The 22,151-nt window shown below is 42.4% G+C and overlaps 1 protein-coding gene across 8 annotated transcripts in view; it reads left to right on the top strand.

The window, feature by feature from the left end:
• Positions 1-22,151, top strand: part of DGKB (diacylglycerol kinase beta) — a 686,362-nt gene that overhangs the window by 169,681 nt on the left and 494,530 nt on the right. For 5 of the 8 annotated variants that reach the window (XM_072650809.1, XM_072650812.1, XM_072650810.1 and 2 more), the window contains one exon: positions 2,747-2,823. In XM_072650809.1, coding sequence (XP_072506910.1) covers positions 2,747-2,823 — 77 coding nt within the window. Of the gene's footprint in view, positions 1-2,746; positions 2,824-10,913; positions 10,935-22,151 lie in introns of all 8 variants that reach the window. The other 3 variants (XM_072650808.1, XM_072650806.1, XM_072650813.1) reach the window with 1 other exon arrangement.

The following is a 22,151-nucleotide window of genomic DNA, read 5'->3' as shown; positions in this document are numbered from 1 at the left end:
TTTATCTTCTCCTTTCAGTGGTTTTCTAAGTAAATGACTAAATTTTTGATCTGTAAGAGAAAACAACATCCCAGAAACTGGATATTGTACATTTCCAGAAATCCCTGATGAGCTAGCGTCTAAGGGGTAAAGTTCTTCCTTCCCAGCAGCATTTCCCAAATTTGAGCCCAGGAAATTTTGTGAACTTGATCTAGACCTGGGATAATTCTTGATTTAGACACTCCCTCTGTCTATGAGGACCAGAAAGCTATTCCTCCTCTGCCCCTTCCAAACTCAGAAGGTTTGCTTGGCACAGGAGGCTAAGTTGTTGTCATGCAGTGACACATACCTAGCACATAGCAAAGACGTGAGCTACTGTATGTGCTTCCACACCTACAACTATTACATCGAAGACTGCTGTTGAGTGGAAGTAAATGGAAAGCCGAGTCCTTTTTCGTATCTGGAAGAATTTACATTTGAAGGATAGAAATCTAGAAAATTGTCAATGCTAAAAATGTCCTGAAGATGGGTTTACAATGGACCATATCTCTAACCATGTCACTCGCGTTGATTAAAAGCCTTCAGTGACTTTCTACTTTCTTTGGTATAATGCAAACTTTTTGGTATGTCATTCAAGGCCTTCTACAGATCCAACTCATTTCCCTTTCTGGGCTTACTTTACATTAATCACCAGCAAAGACTCTATTTTCCATCTTAACTGGACCCCCTGACTGGGGGATTCTTTCTCCCACTGCATGCATTTGCTTAAGCCTCCCCCTCAGGCCTGCCATACGTAGGCATTTTCTACTTCTGTGTCTTTCAGAGTCCTCATTGTTCTTCAAGGCTCAGACCAAAGGGAGCCCACTTTATGAAACCTTTTCTGGCCTCCTCAGTGATTAACCCTCTCTTTCCTTAAGTTACTATGCATTTCTTTATCTGTATCTATGTTGTACCTTTTGGTCCCCTGGGAAATTGGAAGCTTTGATGCAGCTGCTTGGTCTTGTTCATCTGTGTCACCTTGTAGACCATAGCATGCCTGAGCCATCCAAGAGGTTTTCTTAGCAAAGATACAAAGATACCATTTCCTTCTCCAGTGGCTTAAGGTAAAATTAATTGATTTGCCTACGGCCACAAAGGTAGTAAACATCCAAAGTCACATTTGAGCTCAGGGTTTCTTGATTTCACACCCAGGGTTCTGAGCTACCTAGCTACCCCTAGACTAGACAGAAGCTTTTGTTCGGACCCTGATTGGCTCAGTGTTAAATGAAAATAGCAATTGTTTCTGTTTTAGCCAAAAATGCTGTGAGTCTTCCCCTCCCAGACTGATTTTTTTTAGACTAGCTAAAAGAGGCCATTTTGCCTCATTTCTTACCTAGCCTTAATCATTGAATAGGTACTGCCTCAGTCAAACTGAGACCTGAGAAAAGACCTTAACTTAAAAAGTCCAGTCTCCCACTGCATCCTGGGCCATCTATAGTCATCCCAATCTATATCTAGCCACTGGACCCAGATGCCTCCAGAGGAGAGAGTGAGGCGCCTCACTTAAATCCAGTTCGGTTGCATGTCATGGTGCCATCTTCCTGATGTCATGGTCCTCTTCAAGAATGAAGGACAAAAACAACCTTGACCTCTCTTAGTGGTTTACAGGTAGATCATTCAATTCTCTCACATTTATTCCAGTTCTTGCAAAGTTGGTGACTAAAAAACAATGTTTGAATTGAATTAAAATAATGTAAGGTCACAGACCGAAGCCTGGTAGAGAACTGGGTCATGTAGCCCAGAGGTATCAAGCACACAGCCCTCACTGCATGGCACTTAAAGTGGGTCAAAATGTAATTAGAAAATATTTAACAAAATAAAAATACAATAAAATACAATGAAAACATTGCCCTCATTATATCTTCAAAGAGTCAATGTGGGGATCTTAGGGATCCCTACACATGGACTAGCCACCCGCTTCTCTTAGAGTTGAAGATCAACTGACCTAGCCCTACTCTCTCCTTTTCATAAATGAGGAAACTGAGACCAGCCATGTGACACAAGTGACTCACCAAAGGTCATCTAGGTAGCAGAGGGAGGATTTGAATCTTTGGTCCTTTCATTCCAGTCTCCTACTGTCTGTCCCTCTGTTCATTGCCCATCATCTGAGTTATCTTCTGGCATTCCTCTCCAGTGAGTTGCTCTCACATTTATACCAGTTCTTGTTTTGAAAGGTGTGGGAATACGTTTTCCATGAGTTCACATGTATAATTGATATTATGTGGTTATGTGGTTTGCCTTCTCAGCCAGGGGGGAAGGGGAGAATTTGGAACTCAGAACTGAAAAAGAAAAGAAAGTTCAAACTAAATAAATGAATTGAAATGTTAAAATAACACAACTGTGAAAATAATAAAATCCTAGAAGGCCTTTATCTGCTCTCTTCTTGGCCTCTTTACATTTTTACTTCCTATTGAAATCCATTTGTAACCTGTATTTTTTGTATCTCTTTCTGTTGGTGGACAGGAGTGGACACCTTGGAGAACATTCTGTGTCCTAACCCTTGGGCTTAACATTAGCTCCTTGAGGGCAGAGATCATTGGGTTTTTGTTTCAGCATTCACAGCACAATCAACTGTCTTGAACAAAGTAGGGGCTTAATAAATGTTTACTGATTTGAGGGGGAATAAAAGAAAGGCCACCACAAAGAGACTTTTGTATTCCTTGGTCTAATCTGCTGTAGTAAAGATGAACTAATGAATTTCTGTTACTGTATTTTCTGTTCTCTGCAGATTCTACAAAAAAAATCAAGGATGTCCTGGGAGAATTTCATGGCAATGGTGTACTAGCAAAGTATAATCCTGAGGGGGTAAGGCTACTTTTTTCTTGTTTCATTCAATATGTTATTGCAACATTTGGGGAAGATGGGGCATTCCTTTTGTGTCCTAATTTCCATGTAAATTATGTAAACATCATGTAAATGTATGTAAATTAAGTCATCAGGATTTGGGCTCCTCCAAGGCCTTCTCATATGACCCATACCTGTGAAAGAGTCTTGAATAAATAGAAGTAACCAGGAATAAAATTTTCCTGGACAAACTTCAGCACCCCCTCCAAGATGGTGGTCCATTCTTCTTGGGGGCACTTCTGGTTGGTAGCTCCCACATCCCACACCAGTCTTCTCTCCTCCACACTCCATCTCCCAGCTTCCTTCCTTTGAGCCTTGTGTTGTATGGTCTCTGGCCCCCTCACCTTCCAGTTACCTTGATTTAGGGCTCAGAATGCCAGACCCAGAAGTGGGCCCTTGGGTGGTACCTGATCAGTGTAGTAACACTAATTAAGAGATGGCCAATGAAAGAATGATGGGGCTGGGCCAGGCTGGGAGCTCAGGAAATGGGAGGAGCATAGAGAGAGAAGGACAAGTGAGATAGCTTCATGACTATGCCTGTTCCATTGACAGACAGAGCTAGATACACCTCACCCTGGCTTTCCTCAAGGTCCAATTCCAAGGCCTCCTTATGCAGGAGCCCTTGTTCCATACAACCCCCTCCTCATTCCCCTCCTCTCTAAGGTTACCTTCCACATGCTCTGGGTGTGTCCTGTATATATGTACTTAGGTCCAGGTTGTCTGTTCCCTTGCAACATAAAGCTGCTGACATCACTTTTTATCTGTATCCCTGGCATTTAGCACCATTCTTGGAACATTCTTGGCTTGTTGACTGACTGACTCATTGATTTTTTTGGTGATATTCCTACATAGTAGTAATACTTCTTGAAGAATGGGGATACCCATTTCCTATGACAGGCCCACTGTAGTTTGGGGTAGTTCCATTTCATTAGAAAGTTATTCCTGGTATGAGGCCTAAATATACCTTTCTGTACCTGGCACCTGTTGGTCCTAGGTCTGTCCTCTGGGGCCAAAGAGAACAACTGAGTCCCTGCTTTCCCATGATGGGCCTTCAAATGTTTGAAGACAACTTCCACATTTCCCTAGTCTTGTCTCTCCAGATTAGACATCCTCAGCTCCTTTATCTGAGGCTCCCATAGGATGGTGCCTTAGATTAGAATAGTTTTTCAGGGCTGTTCATCTTCCTTCAGTGTCCACCTGTCAGCTGTCACCTGTGCTCCCAGACACTCTAGAATGCTCAGTGGCCACACTACAGTAAAACCTTTTCAGTAGTCATGCTCTCATACCCTTCAGAGAGTTAGGAGGAGAGGTATCTACCCTAAATGTGAAGACTTCCATTTGCAAAATGGGTCGATGAGAACAATTTGTCCCAAGGGTCTTGAAGGCAGCTGAATTAGGCTCTGTGGAGCTCTTGGAGCTTGGTCAGACATTGAAGACACCAAGGTCATACCCTACATCCCAGGCCATGGTCATTACCCCTGTGTCTGATTTTTGTCATGTTAATGAACTTCAATGACTGGAAAAGTGAGTGAGAACGATGACTCCATGCAACTCTGCATCATTTAAATCCAGTCCATGCCCAAATCAAGACATCACCCTGCAATGTCATTGATCCTCTTTGAAAAAGAAGACTGAGCAGCAACAGGTTGTAGGAAGAAAGGGAGCAGTTACAAGGTCACAGATTTAGAAATGGAAAGGACCCCAGGGCCCAAATGCCCTCATTCTACAGATGAGGAAGCTGAGGCCAGGAAAAGTCATGAGGTCCCACAGGTAAGAAAATGACAGAGACAGGACCAGAACCAAGATCCTCTGGCTACAGTCCAGAGCTCCTCCCACTGCCCCACACTGCCTCTTCTCTGGTCAGAAAAGCCAGACAGCAACAATGATAATAACTTGCCTCCACTGAGGAACTTTTGGAGGTCTGCACAGCACTGGACACAGCTTTTCTCAAGTGAGCCTCCCTAGAGGTGCTGAGAAGCAGATACTATTATCATCCCAGTCACACAGATGTAGAAACAGACTCAGAGAGATGGATTGCTCCAGATCACAGACTTTTCAGAAGCCCCCCCCACCGCCCCCGCCACCGTGTGACCTCTTTGTGTGTCTTAAATTAATGTGTTTTTTTGTGTGTCTTAATGTTTTATGGCCAAACTTTCTAATATCAAATAGAGATTTTCAGAGCATCTCTTGATTTTATAGAATTCACATCTTTATTGGCTTTAATCATACCTGTAATTTGACCCTGTGGGTCAAGGAAGGGAGGGGAAAGTCACATTGATCTTTGTTTCACAAAGATATTGATCCCAACATCTGATATACCCCTCGCCTGAGGGCTCTGGAGCAAGGTGGAGCTGAGGGAATAAAGGCCTTTTCTCTCCCTCCCCTCCCCAACACCTCCATCAAGCATTGTCAAACAAAGCCAGCTATTGGTCAACAGGCAGCTGGCTAAAAGCTTCATCTTTTGGTCCAGATTTCTGATCCTGAAGAAATCTTTTGAAATGTAAAATGAGAAGCAATCAGTTGGTCAACAAGCCTGAAGTGCTTCTGGCTGCATTAGATTGATAGAAATCTACTGCTGCAGAGAGAAAGCCCCACGCAGCAGAAAGTCCTCCTCCTGGAAGGCGGAGACAGACTGGCATCAAGTAAGCCCCTACAGCGAGTAGGAAGATCTGTTAGTTAAGAGTTTGTTCTGTGTGGGGGTGGGGGTGGGAGGAGCAAGCCAACCTCACTACTCAGTCCCTGTGGGATGCAGCACCCATGACTGTGCCAAATAAGGCTCCACCAATATAGCATAACCCTAAGAATCTAGGGGGCACATTGCTGGTCCTGGGGTCAGGAAGACCTGTGTTCTAACATGGCCTGAAACATTTACTAGCTGTATGACCCTAGGCAAGTCACTTAACCTCTCTGCCTCGGTTTCCTCATCTGTAAAATGGGTTTCATTATAGTCCCTATCCCCCCAGGTTGCAAGGATCAGATGAGGTAACATTTGTAAAGCACTTTGCAAACCTTAAAAGTGTTCTATAGATATTTGGCATTATTATTATTCTTTTTAAAATTAAATTATCTTGTGTTCTCCGCACTGAATTCTCTCCCTCCTGCCTCCCCCTCCAAATTCCTGCATCAATACTACGGATGATGGTGATGATTGTTTAATTGAGTCCTAGGAAAGAGGGATAGAATGAGGAAGGGAGGGTGTGCCCAGGCTTGGCCATTTCACTGCTTAAAACTCCGCCTAAAACCTAGACACCTTCCTTTGTGGCCAGTCTTTGGTATTTCTAAGAACAGTGATGATGGCCTGTTCAAATCTGCAGTGACGTTTCTCACCGATTCCTCTGTGTCCAAGGTCACCATAGAGCAACACAAACTTTGGCAGATTCTGCCAAGCTAGAAAGCTAGAAAGACCCCTGATCTTCACTTACAGACATTCAAGGAGCATCCTGGCTGGTCCGGAGAGACTCCTCATCTGGTTGATCTCAGAGTTACCAGTTGTAGCTAATGTAGAAAGGAGTCACTGTCAGCATCGGTGCAGGGAGCACAGCCAGAGACCAAATCATGATATTGTGACTTGGTGGAGCACAGTGTTGTGAGAGTCAGGCTCAGGCAAAGTGAAGGGGAAAACATGCCCTCAGCACCTGCTGGTCACCTCTTAGCACCCTGCAGCCTCTTGGCTTCTGGGAATTCTGGATTAATAACTTCAAATACCTTACGTACAATGATTTTGAGAATTGTCTTTTTCTGCTTTATCTCCCATTTCTGCTTTCTCCTGTAGCATGAGGACTTAGATTTCTTGTACCTGTTTACAGAAGGTTGAGACTGAGAGAGTCCTATTGAGTTGGTGCCTGGTGTCTGCAGTCAGTAGTGCCCAGTCCAAGAGAGTGGTCCTTGGCAAATGTACTTCAGCTACCTCTTGGCAGACTTCTTCCCGATTAGATTCTTGCACAGAGCTTTTGTTAGCTTTTCTCCCTTTCCTTCCCTCTCTCTCTCCTTCCTCTCCCTCTCCCCTATCCCCACCACCCCCCAGATACCTTTTAGAGCTGAGTATCCTTGGAATTGACAGCATTCATATTTAGTTCCTACAATCCAACCCTCTGATCCGTCTATTTGCTTTGCTATTCAGTGGCAAGTTGTGGAAGCCACAGCCTCTCTCCTGGCCCCCTCTCCCCTTCTATTCATTCATTCTCCCACAGAGTTTCCGCTCTGATTCCTTCTTCTCTTTGTTTCATTCTAATCTGTTCGAGCCATGGACATCGTCTTCCATGTTGGACCCGTTTCATTTGAAATAAAGGGAAAAAAAAGAAAGTGTTCAGCCCCTGTACTTCCAGTGACAAGATGACCCTGAGGAAGCCCTTGTGCTACCACTGCCAGGAGAAGATTCTTGCCTCCCATAACAACCCAGCTAATTCCATCTTCTGTTTGGATTCATACAGATGTAGCTACTATCGATTTATGACAAATTTGAAGTCCTAGAAAGCAGCATGGAAATTAGAATGACCTTCAGGGATTAATGCCAGTGCCCTGGAAATGCTATTAATGTGAATATCCTGGTATCTCTAGAGCCGAAGGCCCTTGAGGAATAGGACATGTTTGGAAACCATTGCACAGTTGCACATCTGCTTTGAGTCAGTCTCAACATCCATCTGGAACATGTTGTTGTTTACAAAGTGACCTCAGCGCTGCTGCTGATCACTTGTTAACAGGTCCCTTGGGACTCATTACCAATGAAATAATTGATTATACCAGGAGGCTTTTCAGTCATGGGGTAGCAGTTTACAGGCTAATTACCTGATTTGTTGTTAGAGACAAATGTGATGTCAGGCTTTTTAATAATTCAGGAACTCTTCATAAATCTGACGATCGATGGGTGAGATCCATTATAAAAACATGAAGCAGCTGAAAAATGACAAGTGAGTTGAACTTGGGGGAAGATGGTAGCTTTTTTATCTGAATGTCTGTGTCCAGCTTCCTTTTGGAGGAGCTTAATGATGTTTAATGTTGAGTTTTCAGATTAATACGTGTCTTGGTAAAAACCAGTAAGAAGTAATTAAGAAATGGTTGACACAACTGGACAGTTGACAAGGCCACGTTTCAGGCCATGTGAGTCTCTAGACTCAGTTACCTCATTTAGCACACCCCAGGGGACCCAGCATCTCAAAAAGTCTAACATACCTATGGGGGGTGGGAATTTTCTTTTCTGGACTCACAGATCTAATGCAGCCCAGGGTTGACTCAGAAGGATGGTTGTTTACAGATGCTCAATGATTCAAGACAAATGAAGACTATGATGGATTCTCCTTTTCTTTGGCATGAATAATTCATCCCTTTCCCTCTGAGAAAACTGCACACATCTGTACAGATGCCAATCCACTCAAATCCCTCCCAAGTGTTTTGAAACTCTGCGAGGGACAGCTGCTCCTCTAAGATGCTTGTTAATCAGTCTTATTATATATTTGAAAATTCTTTAAGTGCCTAGAGAATATTAAAGTATATTATTGTTGTTGAGAGGAAGTGTTGGCCTGCCAGAGACCAGGAAAATATTTTTAGTTACTTTACAGAAGCATGTATCTGTGCAAAAAACACAAATATATGATATATTGGTATGTATATAAGATGGATGTACATGTGAGTCTTCTACAGAGATGAATATAATTGCTCAGTTTTCTTTCCTGCCTATGGTTTCCTCCTTAGCTCATGTAATTTAGCAACTGTTTGAAGATGAATGGTAGCCCATCTTAGAATGTCAGGAGGAAGGGGAGGGAACAAGAAATTATGTCACCAATAATGTGTATGATACACTGTGAGAAGTGCTTTACAGATAGATATTGATCCTCACAACACCCCTATGGGATAGAGCCTATTATATCCCTCATTTTACATTTAAGGACACTAAGGCAAACAGAGATTGTGACTTGTCCTATGTCACACAAGTAGTAAGTGATGTCAAATTTGAACTCAGATCTTGATTTTGGGCCTAATGCTTAACCTGCTATAGCAGCCAGCTGCCTTTGTCTAAAGCCTAGACTTGGTCATCAAATTACTCATCCAGAGTCAAGCAGCTGCTGGACATCTGGCAGAACTGTCATAGGAATTCTAGAAATACTTTGTAAGCAAAAATGCTTGGGGTGGGTAAGGATGGAAGAGAAAAAGTGCTGATAGCCATTGGTGTCTGTCCTGGATTATTTTCATCGACTTTTATAGATAGAAGACTTACAACTCACTAGACACTAGAAAGTGTCTAACTCTAATGAAGTGATTCACTATTTGGGGCATGAGCTCATCTGCTGACTGACAACCAGTGGCTCTTCAGGCTTCCTTGTAGGCTTAAAACCATGAGGGAGGTCACCTAGCATGAAGTTTGCCATTGGATGCTCCTCTGAACACCAGACTTCATTACCCTGGAATATTTTACTTGGTGAATTCCCTTCTTGGGGAGTATTGCAGGGTCCCCAAGGTTTCAGTCATGTTGGTAGATAGAATCTCCTGTTTCCTGGATCGGTGATTTTATCCACATCAGGAGCTCCCGTGAGGAATTTCCTTTGTCAGGACAGACCAGCATCTTCTTGGTTATTTGTCTTCTTATAGAGTTGTTAGGGGCCTTGTCCAAAGTTGCATAGCTAGGATGGGTTGGAGACCTCACTGGAGTCCACATTCCCACAAGGAGAGCTTACCACACTGCCATGCCCTGCACATTAAAACATATAATTAAGGAAAATTAGTGATTCAAGGACGCTTTCACAAAGAAGTAACTGATCATATTTCCAGTCTATTTTCTCATGATATATATGATATTCTACTGCTGTAACCAATTTTATGATGGTGTGTACAGGGGTTGAAGCTGAGGAAAAGGGAAAAAGGAGAGAGAAATAAGGGAAGAGAGAACTAGAAAAAACCAAGAAAAGAGAAGAGGAAGAAGACAGAGGCACAATGAAGGACAGGAGAGGGAAAGTGTTGAAGGGTTGGGAGGGAGGGAAAGAAGGAGAAAAGGAAGGAGAATGAGAAATTGAGAGAGGGAGGGGGGAAGCAGGGGAGGATGAAAGCACTATTGCAAGCACTGAAATGAATTCTCCCCCAAATAGAAATCTGACAGAACTGGAGAAAGAAGGCTCTTTTTTGGTTTCTGTGTCCTAGGGCCCTCTTGTAACCTCACCCCAAAATCTTGCTTTAAAAATGTTTAGAATATTTTTAAGTCTGTGAAGTGTGAGGCGAAAATGTTTTGAATTCCTGACATCCTTTGTTTTTGATAAATAAGAATTACAATTTATTGCTTTGAAATTCTGGGTATTTTAGAGTCAATCACAATGGAGAAATATTAATTGTACATTCTTCTGGACCACAGTACTCCCCTTGCCCTAGTGAAAAAAGGTTATACTCATTTGCCCGGCCTTCCAAACTCTCCTGTACTCCCTTCCTCCCTAGGTTTCTAGTTACATTCCCATCGCACTCCCTTCAAAGTAAGGGATTTTCAATCCCATGGGTGTCTTTGACCAGTACTGTCTTTTATTCACCTCATTCCTGGAATGCCTTTCCAGTCCAATTCAAACAGTTCGCATTTTATTTCTCCTTTAGGATGCCTCTTCAAAGTCTTCTACTCGATGGAACCTTATGGAATTTCCCAAATCATCGGTGTTTTCTCTCCCCCTTTGAGACTCTCATGTTCCTTTGTGGTAATTGGGATCACATTTTATTCAGTTTTGTCATTTGTGTGTGCAAGTGCATAAACATATGCATGTGTATATATGTACGCACACACATATAACTGGTCTCTCTCACTAAATTGAAAGCTCTCAAGGGTAGGTTTGGCATCACACTTACCTTTGTTTCCTCCCTTGGTCACAGGTACTACATGCCCAATAAATGTTGGTGGGATTGAATTAAAGTCAGATCCATGGATTTAATTAATTTTAGAGTTCATTCTTTTAAAAATGGGTAACTGAATCTATTCATTGTTTTGTCTTTAAAGCAAACCTTCAGTGAAAGAATTTTAGTCCCAAAGCAGTGTAAAATGCATGAAATTAACATGTATGTTTTCTCTTTTTTTCCATGCACCTCAGAAACAAGACATTCTTAACCAAGTAAGACATTTTCCTCTGTTTTTGGCAGTCATGTCTGTGTTGCCCATGATTGATGTGAACAGTGATTTTCTCATGTACATCATTGAATTCATCCACATCACCATAAACTTAATGTAGGACAGCAGGGCACCGTCCGTCTTGGGTATGTGGGATTGGAGAGCCTATACAACTAGAGTAAGGAGGTGTCTTGATGGTACCTGCATGTTGGACAGTCATTGAAGCTTACTCTCCCCTATCTAACCCTCTCTCATCCAGGACACTAGGATTTTAGGGCAACTGTAGAAACTCCATCCTACCCTCAGAAGTAGAACTTTAGTTCTGCTTTAGTTGGGCTTTTAGAGGAGAGTTGGGCTGTCTTTTCCCTTCTTTTTCCTCTATTCCATGACACAAGAAACTAAGAAAAGAGGGATTATCTTTCACCCCTCTCACTCACTAAATCAGTGCCAGTGAGGCCAGGGAAACACAAGTTGTGAGGCACTCAAGGGAGTCTGGTTGGGGGTGAAAAGCAAACCAGAGAATGTACTTAGTAATGGTCTTGTAGATGTCATGGACTCATCTGTGTCAACCAGAAAGATTTTCTATGAGTACATGTGGAGTCTTTCTCTGGCACCTGGAGAATGGAGCAGGGCATGGGATACCCAATATCCTCAGTAAGGAGTCTTGATGACCTCTACAATGGGTGACCAGGTCTCAGATAATCTAGAGTTGAATGGAGTGATTTGATGGAGAAAAGTCATTCATGAAGATATATCTTCAACTCACTTAATTGGTTAACTAGAAATAATTTCAGAAAGAGTATTGCACTTAAGAAGGCTCTTTCTGAACCTCTTGCTATTCATAGAGCAGGGATACCCACTGGACCATGATTTCATTGGTGTAGCAAATTCTCAGATGAGGAATCTCCCTTTACCAAGAAAAGCCGGCACTTTCTCTGCAACTTAAAGATTTAGGGAGTTGTCTAGACAGGTACTGGGAGACTGGCTTGTCCAAGGGCAAATAGCTAGCATGTGCTAGCAACTGGACTTGAACAAAGGTCTTTCTGGCTCCAAGGCCAGATCTCTGTCCATTAGGTCATGTTGCCTTTCTTTGTGCTATACACAGAAAACCCCAAATGCACCCTATTAGGATAGGAGGTGGCTATGACACATCATAGAAATGCTATTTATGGTCCTTCTTGAGGCAAAGAGTAGGGGCTGTTGGCATTAGGGAGAAAGTGAAGACTGTGACAAGGTGATGCTGCCTTCTCTGTTTGGTGATTTTTTTTCAAGAAAGGGGGGAAACCAACAATATCTGGCCTTAGGCACTTCCTAGCTGTGTGACCCTGGGCAAGTCACTTAACCCTGTTACCAACAGTGAAGGAGGCCTGTTGTCTCATTACCTATGCACATTCTCATGAATACATTGGCTCTGCTTCTCTTACAAATGGAGTCAGAGCTTTGATACCTTGCTGGGGAGCATGCTATTCCACAACAATATCACTGGGAGCTTCTGCTCATCACAAAGAGATTTCAGAAAGTTTCCTGGAGTTTCTTTTTTGGAATATCTCCACCTTTGCATATTTAAACAAGATCATATAAACAGCTTTGTGCAAACTTGGAGCAATTGAATTGGGAAACCCTAGCTGTTTGCTTGGATAATCACCATGTTAGGGTTATGCTCAGTTCTGCTTTGCTCAGTGCCTGCCCCAGGGCACCCTTCTCTCAAGTGAACATAGTAGATATAGCTCAGGTGGGCAACTCTCTATCACTCAACCACTCTGTACCTCAGCCACTTCAGTGTGAATCCATATATGGGCTCTGGAGCAGCACGTCCCCAGTCTAGAAGAGACCTCTTTGAGCATTCCTGCTTATCAAAACAGATGTATAAGAAAGGAGAATTCCAGCCCCCTCACCAAGAGAGTCCAAGTTGTACCATACCTGGCCTCAGGAAGCCTTTCTCTATATACTAATATTATTCCCTCTCAATTAATAGACATTTATGAACCACCTACTATGTGCAAGTCAAAGGAGCAAACTCTCAGATTTCAAAGACATAAAATGAAGGAGTCTCTCTTCTCACAGGGCTTACATTTTGTTGAAGGAAGCAATGTATATATGTGCATGTGTATTCATAAGAAAGACAAAAACATGAGATAGTATAGGGAGGGAGGTTTCTGGCATTTAGGACAATCAGAAAAGACTTGAGGTTGAAGGTGGTCATGTGCTAAGTCTTTGAAAAGCCAGACTACAAAGGATTGAGAAAGAGAGAAAGGAGAAGAAGGGAAGGTTAAAAGCATAGAAGGCTTTTTCTAGGAGTTTCCCTGTCATTGGAAATGGCAATGGGATGGATGCTTGAGAGATTGGTAGATCCTTAGACTTTCAAGCATGGCTGAGACATTGGCATGTTTGAAGGCAGGAAGTAGAGGAAGAAAAAAGGAGATAGGGAGAGACTAGAAAGTGGTAGAAGTGGAAGAATGAGAGGATAATCACTTGGACAAGATGAGAGGGGCATAACCAGGGGTACATCTGGAGGAATTATCCTTGGCAAAGAAGACAACCTCTTTGCCAAAGGCTGGGGGGGAGGGGGAGGAGGAGCAGATGATGCCAAGGTGTTTTGAGATCAAAACACCTCAGTTGAGTGAATAGGAGGAAGGAGAAATGTGGGAGGCATGAAGAGAGGAGAGGTAGATCTCTGTGTCAGTGGGCCAGGGAGTCCAGGAGGACTCAGGAATTGCCTTCTCCAGTGAAGTCTCAGTTGAGGTTATATAATATCAATTTCTAGTAGGCCCAGGAAGCTGAGATGTGGCACTTCTTTCCACCATCTGCTGCCCATCAATTAAAGACTGGTCTTAACCAGCAGATAGTTGTCCCTTCTACTACCTGACTACTCAGTAATGGAATCCAAATGTTGGTTCACAAACTTTTACTTGATTCACTTTTGTCCCTGAAGGTGTGATGGGATTTCCACAGTTGCCCTAAATCCTTAGTCTCCAGGGAGAAAAAGGCTTAGCCAGGGGAGAAGATGGCTCAAGGAGTGCCTAATATGCAAGTCATCCTCCAGACATACCTTTGCTCTAATGCCATAGTCTTTAGAGTAGGCATACCCTTGGGGAACTTTCTATGTGGAAAAAAAAAAACCCCACAATGTAATTCCTACATTCTTTCCATATTTGTACCACAAAATACCCCACCCCTCTCTACAGGGATAGCAATAGAGACGTTTGTTGTGTATTTGTGTAGACCACAGTATTTTATTTAAGGTCAAGAAAACCATGGGGATCATCCAGTCCAACCATCTTGTTTTACAGAGGAGGAAATAGAGAACCATAGAGGCAAAGAGACATCTAAATTCCCTTATCTCATAAGTCAGTAGAGGCGATATTCAAGCTTCTGTCTCCCTACTCATGACCAATTTAGTGTTTTTCCAGCACACCAGACTCTCTCCTTGAACAAAGGACTGATTTGACTGTAATATCTGTCAGCTACTCCTCATCAAGGATGGCAGCTGTTTTTCTGCTGCTTCCTTTTTCTGGATGATTACATGGACGGGTATCTCCTTCCCCCCTCCTTGTCCCACCCTCCTCATGCCTCTGCTTGCAGTGTACTCAGGGGCAAGGAACAGATGCCAGAATGGGATACAGAAATAGGGATTCTTCTGTCCTTCATGTCACTTTCACCGTACATTAGACATAAAATAGTTTAAATCTTCAGAAACACTTAAAACTGGGATACAAAGCATAATGCAACACAGCTTATAAGTGATGGTGGGAAAATAAGCCTGCCAGTCAGTGCTCGTCCTTGGAGAACATTGCCAGTTCCCACATCAAAACCTACTCAGTAAGGTTCTATTGTAACTCCAGTTCACTGAATCATGCTCACTCTGTGATTTCGTCAGTTATACTGTCTTTGAGTGATGCTTTGGATGATACATTTAGTCCCCTGGGGCTACTCTGGGGACAAATTCTCATTCTTGGCCAGACTAGTTCTTAGAAGGCAAATAGTCCATTGCTGGTCCCATAGGTGTGTATGTGTGCATGTTCATGCACACACACACACACACACACACACACACACACAGCTACAAACCATCTTATTCCATATTCTTTCTCTTTATTCTTGCCCAATGGGATCATGAGCCATTGTCCAAATTTGACAAACTGTTACCCACCTCTGTTCATTTGCACACTATTCCCTGTACCTTGTCATGTCCACCTATTGGAATCATTCTCTGTGCCATGGTGCCTCCCTGGTGAACTCTGACTAGTTGGGAGCAGGCTTGAAATATGAGTCCCTCCTATTTCCTCTATCATGATTTTTCAGCTCACATCTCCTGAAATGATTGAAGTGGAATTTGTGGGAAGATTAAACAAAGTAAACTCTCAACAAAGGAGATGTTCGATGGAAAAGCCGCACATGCCACCCATGGGAGCTTTCATCATTATAGCATGCCTTGGGCTTCGATGGGGGCCCAGAATCCTCATTTGATTTCTACATCCAATTGCAGTTATTCAAAAAATATTTTTTTAAAATACCCATTCTGGGCTAGGTGTCAGGAATATGAAGACAAAAGTGAAAATGAAACAAAATAAACAGAAGAGGCAAGTCTCTGCCCTCAGGGAAGTGGACTTGATCTGGGGGAACTACATGTCTGGGAGGAAGGCATTTGTGACTTCTAGATTCACCAGTGGTGAGCACCTGTTAAACATGGTCAGCCATGTGGCCATGATTCTGAAGGATGGTCCTTCTCTTAGTGACTCAATTCTTCTATCTTGGGGGTGGTATGATGAATATGTTCTTTAGCTGCCATAAAAAGAAGCTGCTCCTAGTAGATGGACTCAAGATGGTATCTAGAGCCAGCACTTTTTGTCTTGAAGTTCTCTCTGACACCTTGAAGCCTTAGTTTTGAACATGGCTGTTGTTGCCTGAACCTTTTCTGTGCTAGAAGATTGAGAAGCATGATGTAGATTCTTAAATAGGCAGCATTATTGCTTATATTTTACTGTACACAGTGTACAGATACATCTCTTTGTCCATGTGTCAGGCTCAGGAGGATTGGAAGCCATCTGATGGCAGAGATGCCTACCTGGCCTGAGATTTTGTGCAGAATAAACACTTAATGTTTGTAATTGGATAAATAAAGAAAAAATGCCTTGCCAGTACTGAGAGCAGGGATCTCATTAATTCCTCTTTGGATCTTATCTAAGATCTTGAAAAAGCAATGTTACTATGGATCCTGAAGGCTGAAAGGCAGACTTCCAACTCTGTGCCATGGAGTTTCTACCTGGTCCAAACATTCTAAAATTATTTGAGAAAAGTGACTGGCCTGTGCATATGCTTTGATCAGGGCCCCATGGCTAAGAATCCCAAGCAGGTCAACAGCAAGGCCTGGCCCTGTGTGCAGCAAGATTCCCACAGAATGGTTTTGTGGTAGTAGATAGGTGGAATCAAAGATTGTGCCAATCGATTGAGGAATGGCAGAAATGGACTATTATAGCACTTTAAGAAATGAGGAATCTGACAAATTCAGAGAAATGTGGGGAGATTTAAATGAACTAATATTTAGTGAACTAAACCATATGGGAGTGACCCAGCCCTTCTAGCACTGACTGTGTTAGTGGTTGGTCTCACAGTAGACACCAGATGCCTGTTGACTGATTCATTTTGATATTTGCCTATTATCCTGGTGAGATGAAATCCCAAGCACTGCTTTAACTAGCATTTTTTCCTTGTCATTAGTGATCCAAGTCAGTCTTTCATAGGGTTGTGGGTAGATTGCGATTCATCAAATAGCTCCCTCTTCATGTCGTTTGGCCCCTTCTTGATTAGAGGAAGGTTTCTATGTATTTCCCTGCTGTCCTTTACCACAAAAAGCATATTTAATTTTCTTTGAGAGGAGTCATGGCATTTAAATGCTGAAGGTACACATCACTGTGAGCCACTGAACCAGGGGAAACATTTTCAGCTGACAAGTTCATTTTCTAAAACCAATTTAAGGACTGAAGCTGTAGGGTTCACACTCGAACGTCTGTTTTCTTCCAAAAAAATCTTCCTATGTAGCACCTCCAGCGTCCTTTGGATTGCTTTTTGGAAAATTAAGTGTTAGAAATGAGAAGCTTTTTCAACTTTTCCCCATGAATGCATCAGAAAACATTTCTTCCTCCCCCATGATTCCTGGTGATGAGACTGTCACTCATTAAGTCCATGCCGGTAGATCCTCTGTCTCTACTGTCCTCATCAGACCAGCCCTAATTTCACAGAATGCTTTTATCACCACTTTCAGTGACTGGAAACAGGCATGTAGATGAGAATGCCAAAAGAACAGAGACAACAATCACCATCAACACACTTTCTTGTCCTCTGACCTGACACAGAATTGGTGCTTAATAAAGACTTACCTGTTGACAGATTGATAAAGAGTAGGGTGGTCACTTGTGCTTAGGAAACTACATCTCCTAAGCCTAGTCTGCCCTTTGAATCTCAGCAGTTCATGGCCAGCCTCCAGTGGCAGGTATGTACTGCCCAGTAGGCTTCATGGACTAAGAATGAGATAAAAGAATTAACACCAAGACAAACACAAGGAGGCCCAAAGGTGATGGGTGGGAGAGTTCCTTCTAGGGAAACTTAGGGACAGCCATGGACAATAGATTCATGAGATAGGCAGGTGGGCATGGGATGCCATTCACCTCACCCTCAGGAGATCACTTATCCTTTGGTGTCTAGGAGTACATTTATAAAACTAAATTGGATGAGGCCATGTGGTCTCTTTGGTTCATAAAGATTTCTTCTGTTGCACCATACAGAAATGCCCAAGTAGCAGCCAGAAGTTATTAAAACAATACCAGACGGATGAATTTTATTTTAATTCCCTTCTAAGCTACTTGGACGGGCTGGGGAATGCTATATAAATATGAGATATTATGATTTCTCTAGTATTGACAGAGCCATCTACACAAAAAGCTCCAGATGGTCAGACTTAAATAACTGAGAATGAGGGCACGTGATCTGAAATGGGGATGGGCTTGGCAGCCATTTCCAATCTTTCCCTGAAGTCTCACAGCCCTACTCAATCTCTGTTTTGTTGTTTCCCTGAATAGCTCATTCACAAGCCTGAGGCGGCTGCTTAGAAAACATCTCAAAAGCAGATTGGATAAAATCTGTCTTGTCCTGTTTATGTTTTTAAACCACCATTAGATTCTCGAAACTCAAACAACTGACAAATCAATCAATCAGCCTCATCTGAATCTTCTCACTGACAATCACTTGGAGGCATCTTCTTCAGTTTAAGGCCAAGATTTTCACAAGCAGTGATGGTGTTGTGTTGGGACTGGAGAAAACCCATGTTCCAGGTGCCATCCTCTTCCTGAAGTGAGGAGTGCTCTGATTAAACATATGCCATTGATGAGTTCGGAGTTGGGATGTGATGGGATGTTGGCTTTGCCTTGAGTCTACAGTGGAGAGAAGTGATCAAAGCCTCATGAGACCATTTGATGTAGTTGTGATTAAAAAAAATTAAGTGGTGATAGGTGAGCTCTGGCAGCTGTGGAAGGAACTATTGAAGTTGGAATGTAGATGACTGGCAGGATGGTAGTATCCCCAACAGAAGTTACAGAAGTTTGGGGGAGTAAACTTGAGGGATGGAAGGAAAAAAAAGAAAGAAGGAAGGATAGGAAGGAAGGAAGGATAGGAAGGAAGGAAGGAAGGAAGGAAGGAAGGAAGGAAGGAAGGAAGGAAGGAAGGAAGGAAGGAAGGAAGGAAGGAAGGAGCATTTATTAAGTGTCTACTATGTGCCAGGTACTGTGATAAATGGTCTTAAAATATTATCTTAGCTGATACAAAAACTCTGCCTGGGAAGTGTTATTATATCTTCCATTTTATAGTTGGTTAAACTGAGGCAAACGGGTGTGTGGTTGTTGTTTTTATTGTTTTGTGACTTGCTCAGAGTCCAGATCTAATAAGTGCCTAAGGTAAGATTAGAACTCGGGTCTTCTTAACTCCAGATCCAGGGCTCTATCCATTGTGTCACTTAACTGTCTTCTGGTATACAGGGAGTTCAGGAGGGTCAGCATCTCTGGAATGAAGGCTTGTTCAGTCCTTTTCACATCTGCTCATCCATGTTTGGTGTCCACCAGTCACTCAGCTCTCAGTTGGGGCTCCAAGAAGCTATAGCATGGAAGCAGCCACACCCTGGTAAAGCCATCTCAGGAGATGGGCTAACCCATGTTAAGAATAACTGACAGGCCTCCAACCCATCAGTGAGTTAAGTATATGTCTACCCCACACATGTGAAGATGTCCCTTGGTGGAATGGATCAATGAGAATAATTTATCCCCAAATCACTGTGGAGGACTTAGAATTTGGTCAGACATGGAAATCACCAACGTCATCTACTGCATCCCAGGCCTTCACCAGTTGCTTTGACTTTTGCTTTGCCCCTGGACTCCAAGAAGAGAATGAGGTTGACAACTTTGTGCAGATCTACCTCACTTAAATCCAATTCATGAGGTGATGTCACCGTCCTCTTCAAAGATGAAGGCCTAATAACAACAGGATGTTTTTCCTGATCCTTCCTTCCCCTTGCCTCAGCAGGAAGTGCCTTCCCTCTCCTTCCCAACAATCATTTCTCTAATTCACATATAACAGCCTACATTCATACTGTTTCCCTTTACAAGATTGTAAGTTCCTCTAGGACATTTTCCTTCTGAGTTTGTACCCTCATCTTCCAGAACCTGGAATAGACAGGAACTTAGCAATTATTAATTAATTGATTGATTGGTCAACTTGCTGGCAAAGACTTTGATGATCATCTCTCTCTCTCTATCTCATGTATATCATTTAAATGAAGATATTAGGAGTGAGCAAGCAGGCTCTCACCAAGGAGATCTAACCATGGACTGCCTTTCTGCCATCTCACAGCTCAATGATTAAAGGAAAATTAGAGGTGCTTATTGCTTATGAAAAATCATTTGATCCAGGAGAGCAAAATCTTGCCTTATAGGTTCTCTTTTAGCAACGTGTCAAACACATAGTAAAATCATACCAGCTTCCATAAATAGCAGAAATGATGCTTTTTGAAGGCCCTCTGGTTATGGACACAAGAATAAGAATAAAACAAGGGCATGTCTTCTTGCCAGGGGACTGGAGTTCCAGCCCAGTTCAAGGTCAATAATGATTCTCTGTAAATGAGTCCCTCCAGGTGATCCTGTTGGCATATGACATGATGATAATGTCACACACTGTACTATTGAAGGTGCATCTTACAAGGGATTTATGAGTCATTAAAAGAATTTAGTTTGATCACGTACATGGGCAAGAAAAAACAGATGATAAATGTTTATGTCCATATGAGAAAATGTATTTGAATGAACATCACGGGGAACTTGTCCATCAGTATGTATATACCAAGAATTGAGTGGGCCCAGAGTTGAATAAGGAGGAGAGTGGCCTGTGTTATCTTTGGAGAATTGAAAATTTATTTTAAATAAGTCTAAGCTTTCCAAGAGAAAAACATTTACATGCACACACATACGTGTGTGATTGTGTATGTGTCTGTTTCTATATGAAAGAAGAATACGGATTACAAGAATATCTGAAAAGGAAGGAGGCAGTGAGTGGCACTGGGCCTGGACTCAATGAGATCTGAGCTCAAATCTAGCTCCAAGCACTTACTAGCTGTGTGACCCTGAGCAAGTCACTTCACCGCTGTCTTAGTGTCCTCATCTGTAAAATGGGAATCATTATATCACTTACCTCCCAGGGCTGTTGTTAGGATCAGATGAAATACTTTGCAAACGTTTAAGGGCTATTTATTACTACTACTGCTACTTCTGCTGCTGCTACTGCTACTGCTACTACTTCATTACTACTGATACCACTTCTTTACTACTATTACCACTGGTGCTACTGCTACTACTACTTTACCACTACTACTATTACTACTGGTGTTGCTGCTGCTGCTAGGAGGCCAACGGAGAAGGTGCCAGGATTAACTGAGATATAACTAAGGAGGAATGCCAGAAACTAACAACAAAATGCCATTTGGTGGGCTGGTCACCTGTCATAGGTGGTGGTGCATGTCATGCCTACATAACCACGGTACTGCACTGGTCCAGTCAGCCTACAAGCATTTCTTCTTGCTTAGTCATTTCCATCATGTCTGACTCTTTGTGATCCCCATTTGGGGTTTCCTTCACAAAAAACTGGCATGGTTTGCCATTTTCTTCTCCAAGGCCTCTGTTAAGCACCTAATAGGTACCAGGTGCTTTACCTTTTGTGATGTTAAGAGAAAGAGCTTCCAGGCCTCCAGTTTGGTGGGTGGGACCCCTCCCCAAATTGATGTGAAGACATTACTGAGGACAGCCCAGAATGTGAGCGCATGAATATGTTGTTATAACCATTTTCTTTGGAGGGAACCTCCAAATCGATGATATCATGGTTCATTGGAGAATAATGGTAAGGTTGGATACGAGGTGATTAAATTGATCCATGAAGAGGATATACATCTCTGCTGTATATATGTATAGATGCAGAATGTTTGTGTGGAAAGAGGCTCACACATGTTGAATACAGATAGATATATGTACCTGCATATAAATGTGTGAGTTTATATACAAAATCATTAAGTGAGTGATTTGCCCATTGGGATTTGCTTGGCTTGTGTGGTTAAAGGATTTCAACTGTGGAACTGAACACTTTCTTTGAAATACAAGCATTTTTCCTCAAAGATAAATGATTCCAAACGTAATTGTGTATAAACATTCTAGACTCTGTCAAAAAGCCATCACATAGTCATCAATTATTTAAACCCCCATGCCCAAAAACAAAAACATCCAGTAAAAGATGGCATGCCACAGTGGACAATGGGCCTTGATTAAATGATGAAGATGGAGTGTGAAGGGAGGAAAATATGTCCATATTCAGAGGTTGCTCAATGACGCTTTCAGAACAGCCCTGAAAATTTCCCTTCGAGAACCATATCCTAGAAAAAATAGAGTCCTGACCCTGTCATCTCCTACAGCTGAGTGACCTTGGGGAATTCAGGTAACCTCTATGAGCTAGTTTCTTGACTTGTAAAATGAGAATTAAAATATATTGCTTACCTCTTTCATGGGAGTCATTGTGGTTAACGATGAGAATGTATGGATTGTATTTTGTGAGTCTAAAGTATTGTAAAGTGGAACCTAACATCATCATCGTTACCATCATCGTCATCATCATCATCGTCACATAAACTTGAACTGGA

This window comes from Notamacropus eugenii, chromosome 3, assembly GCF_028372415.1.
Source record: "Notamacropus eugenii isolate mMacEug1 chromosome 3, mMacEug1.pri_v2, whole genome shotgun sequence".
In the NCBI taxonomy this organism is placed as follows: Eukaryota; Metazoa; Chordata; class Mammalia; order Diprotodontia; family Macropodidae; genus Notamacropus; species Notamacropus eugenii.
Note: the sequence above shows the minus strand (reverse complement) of the source record. Positions and strands in the feature narration are given on the sequence as shown.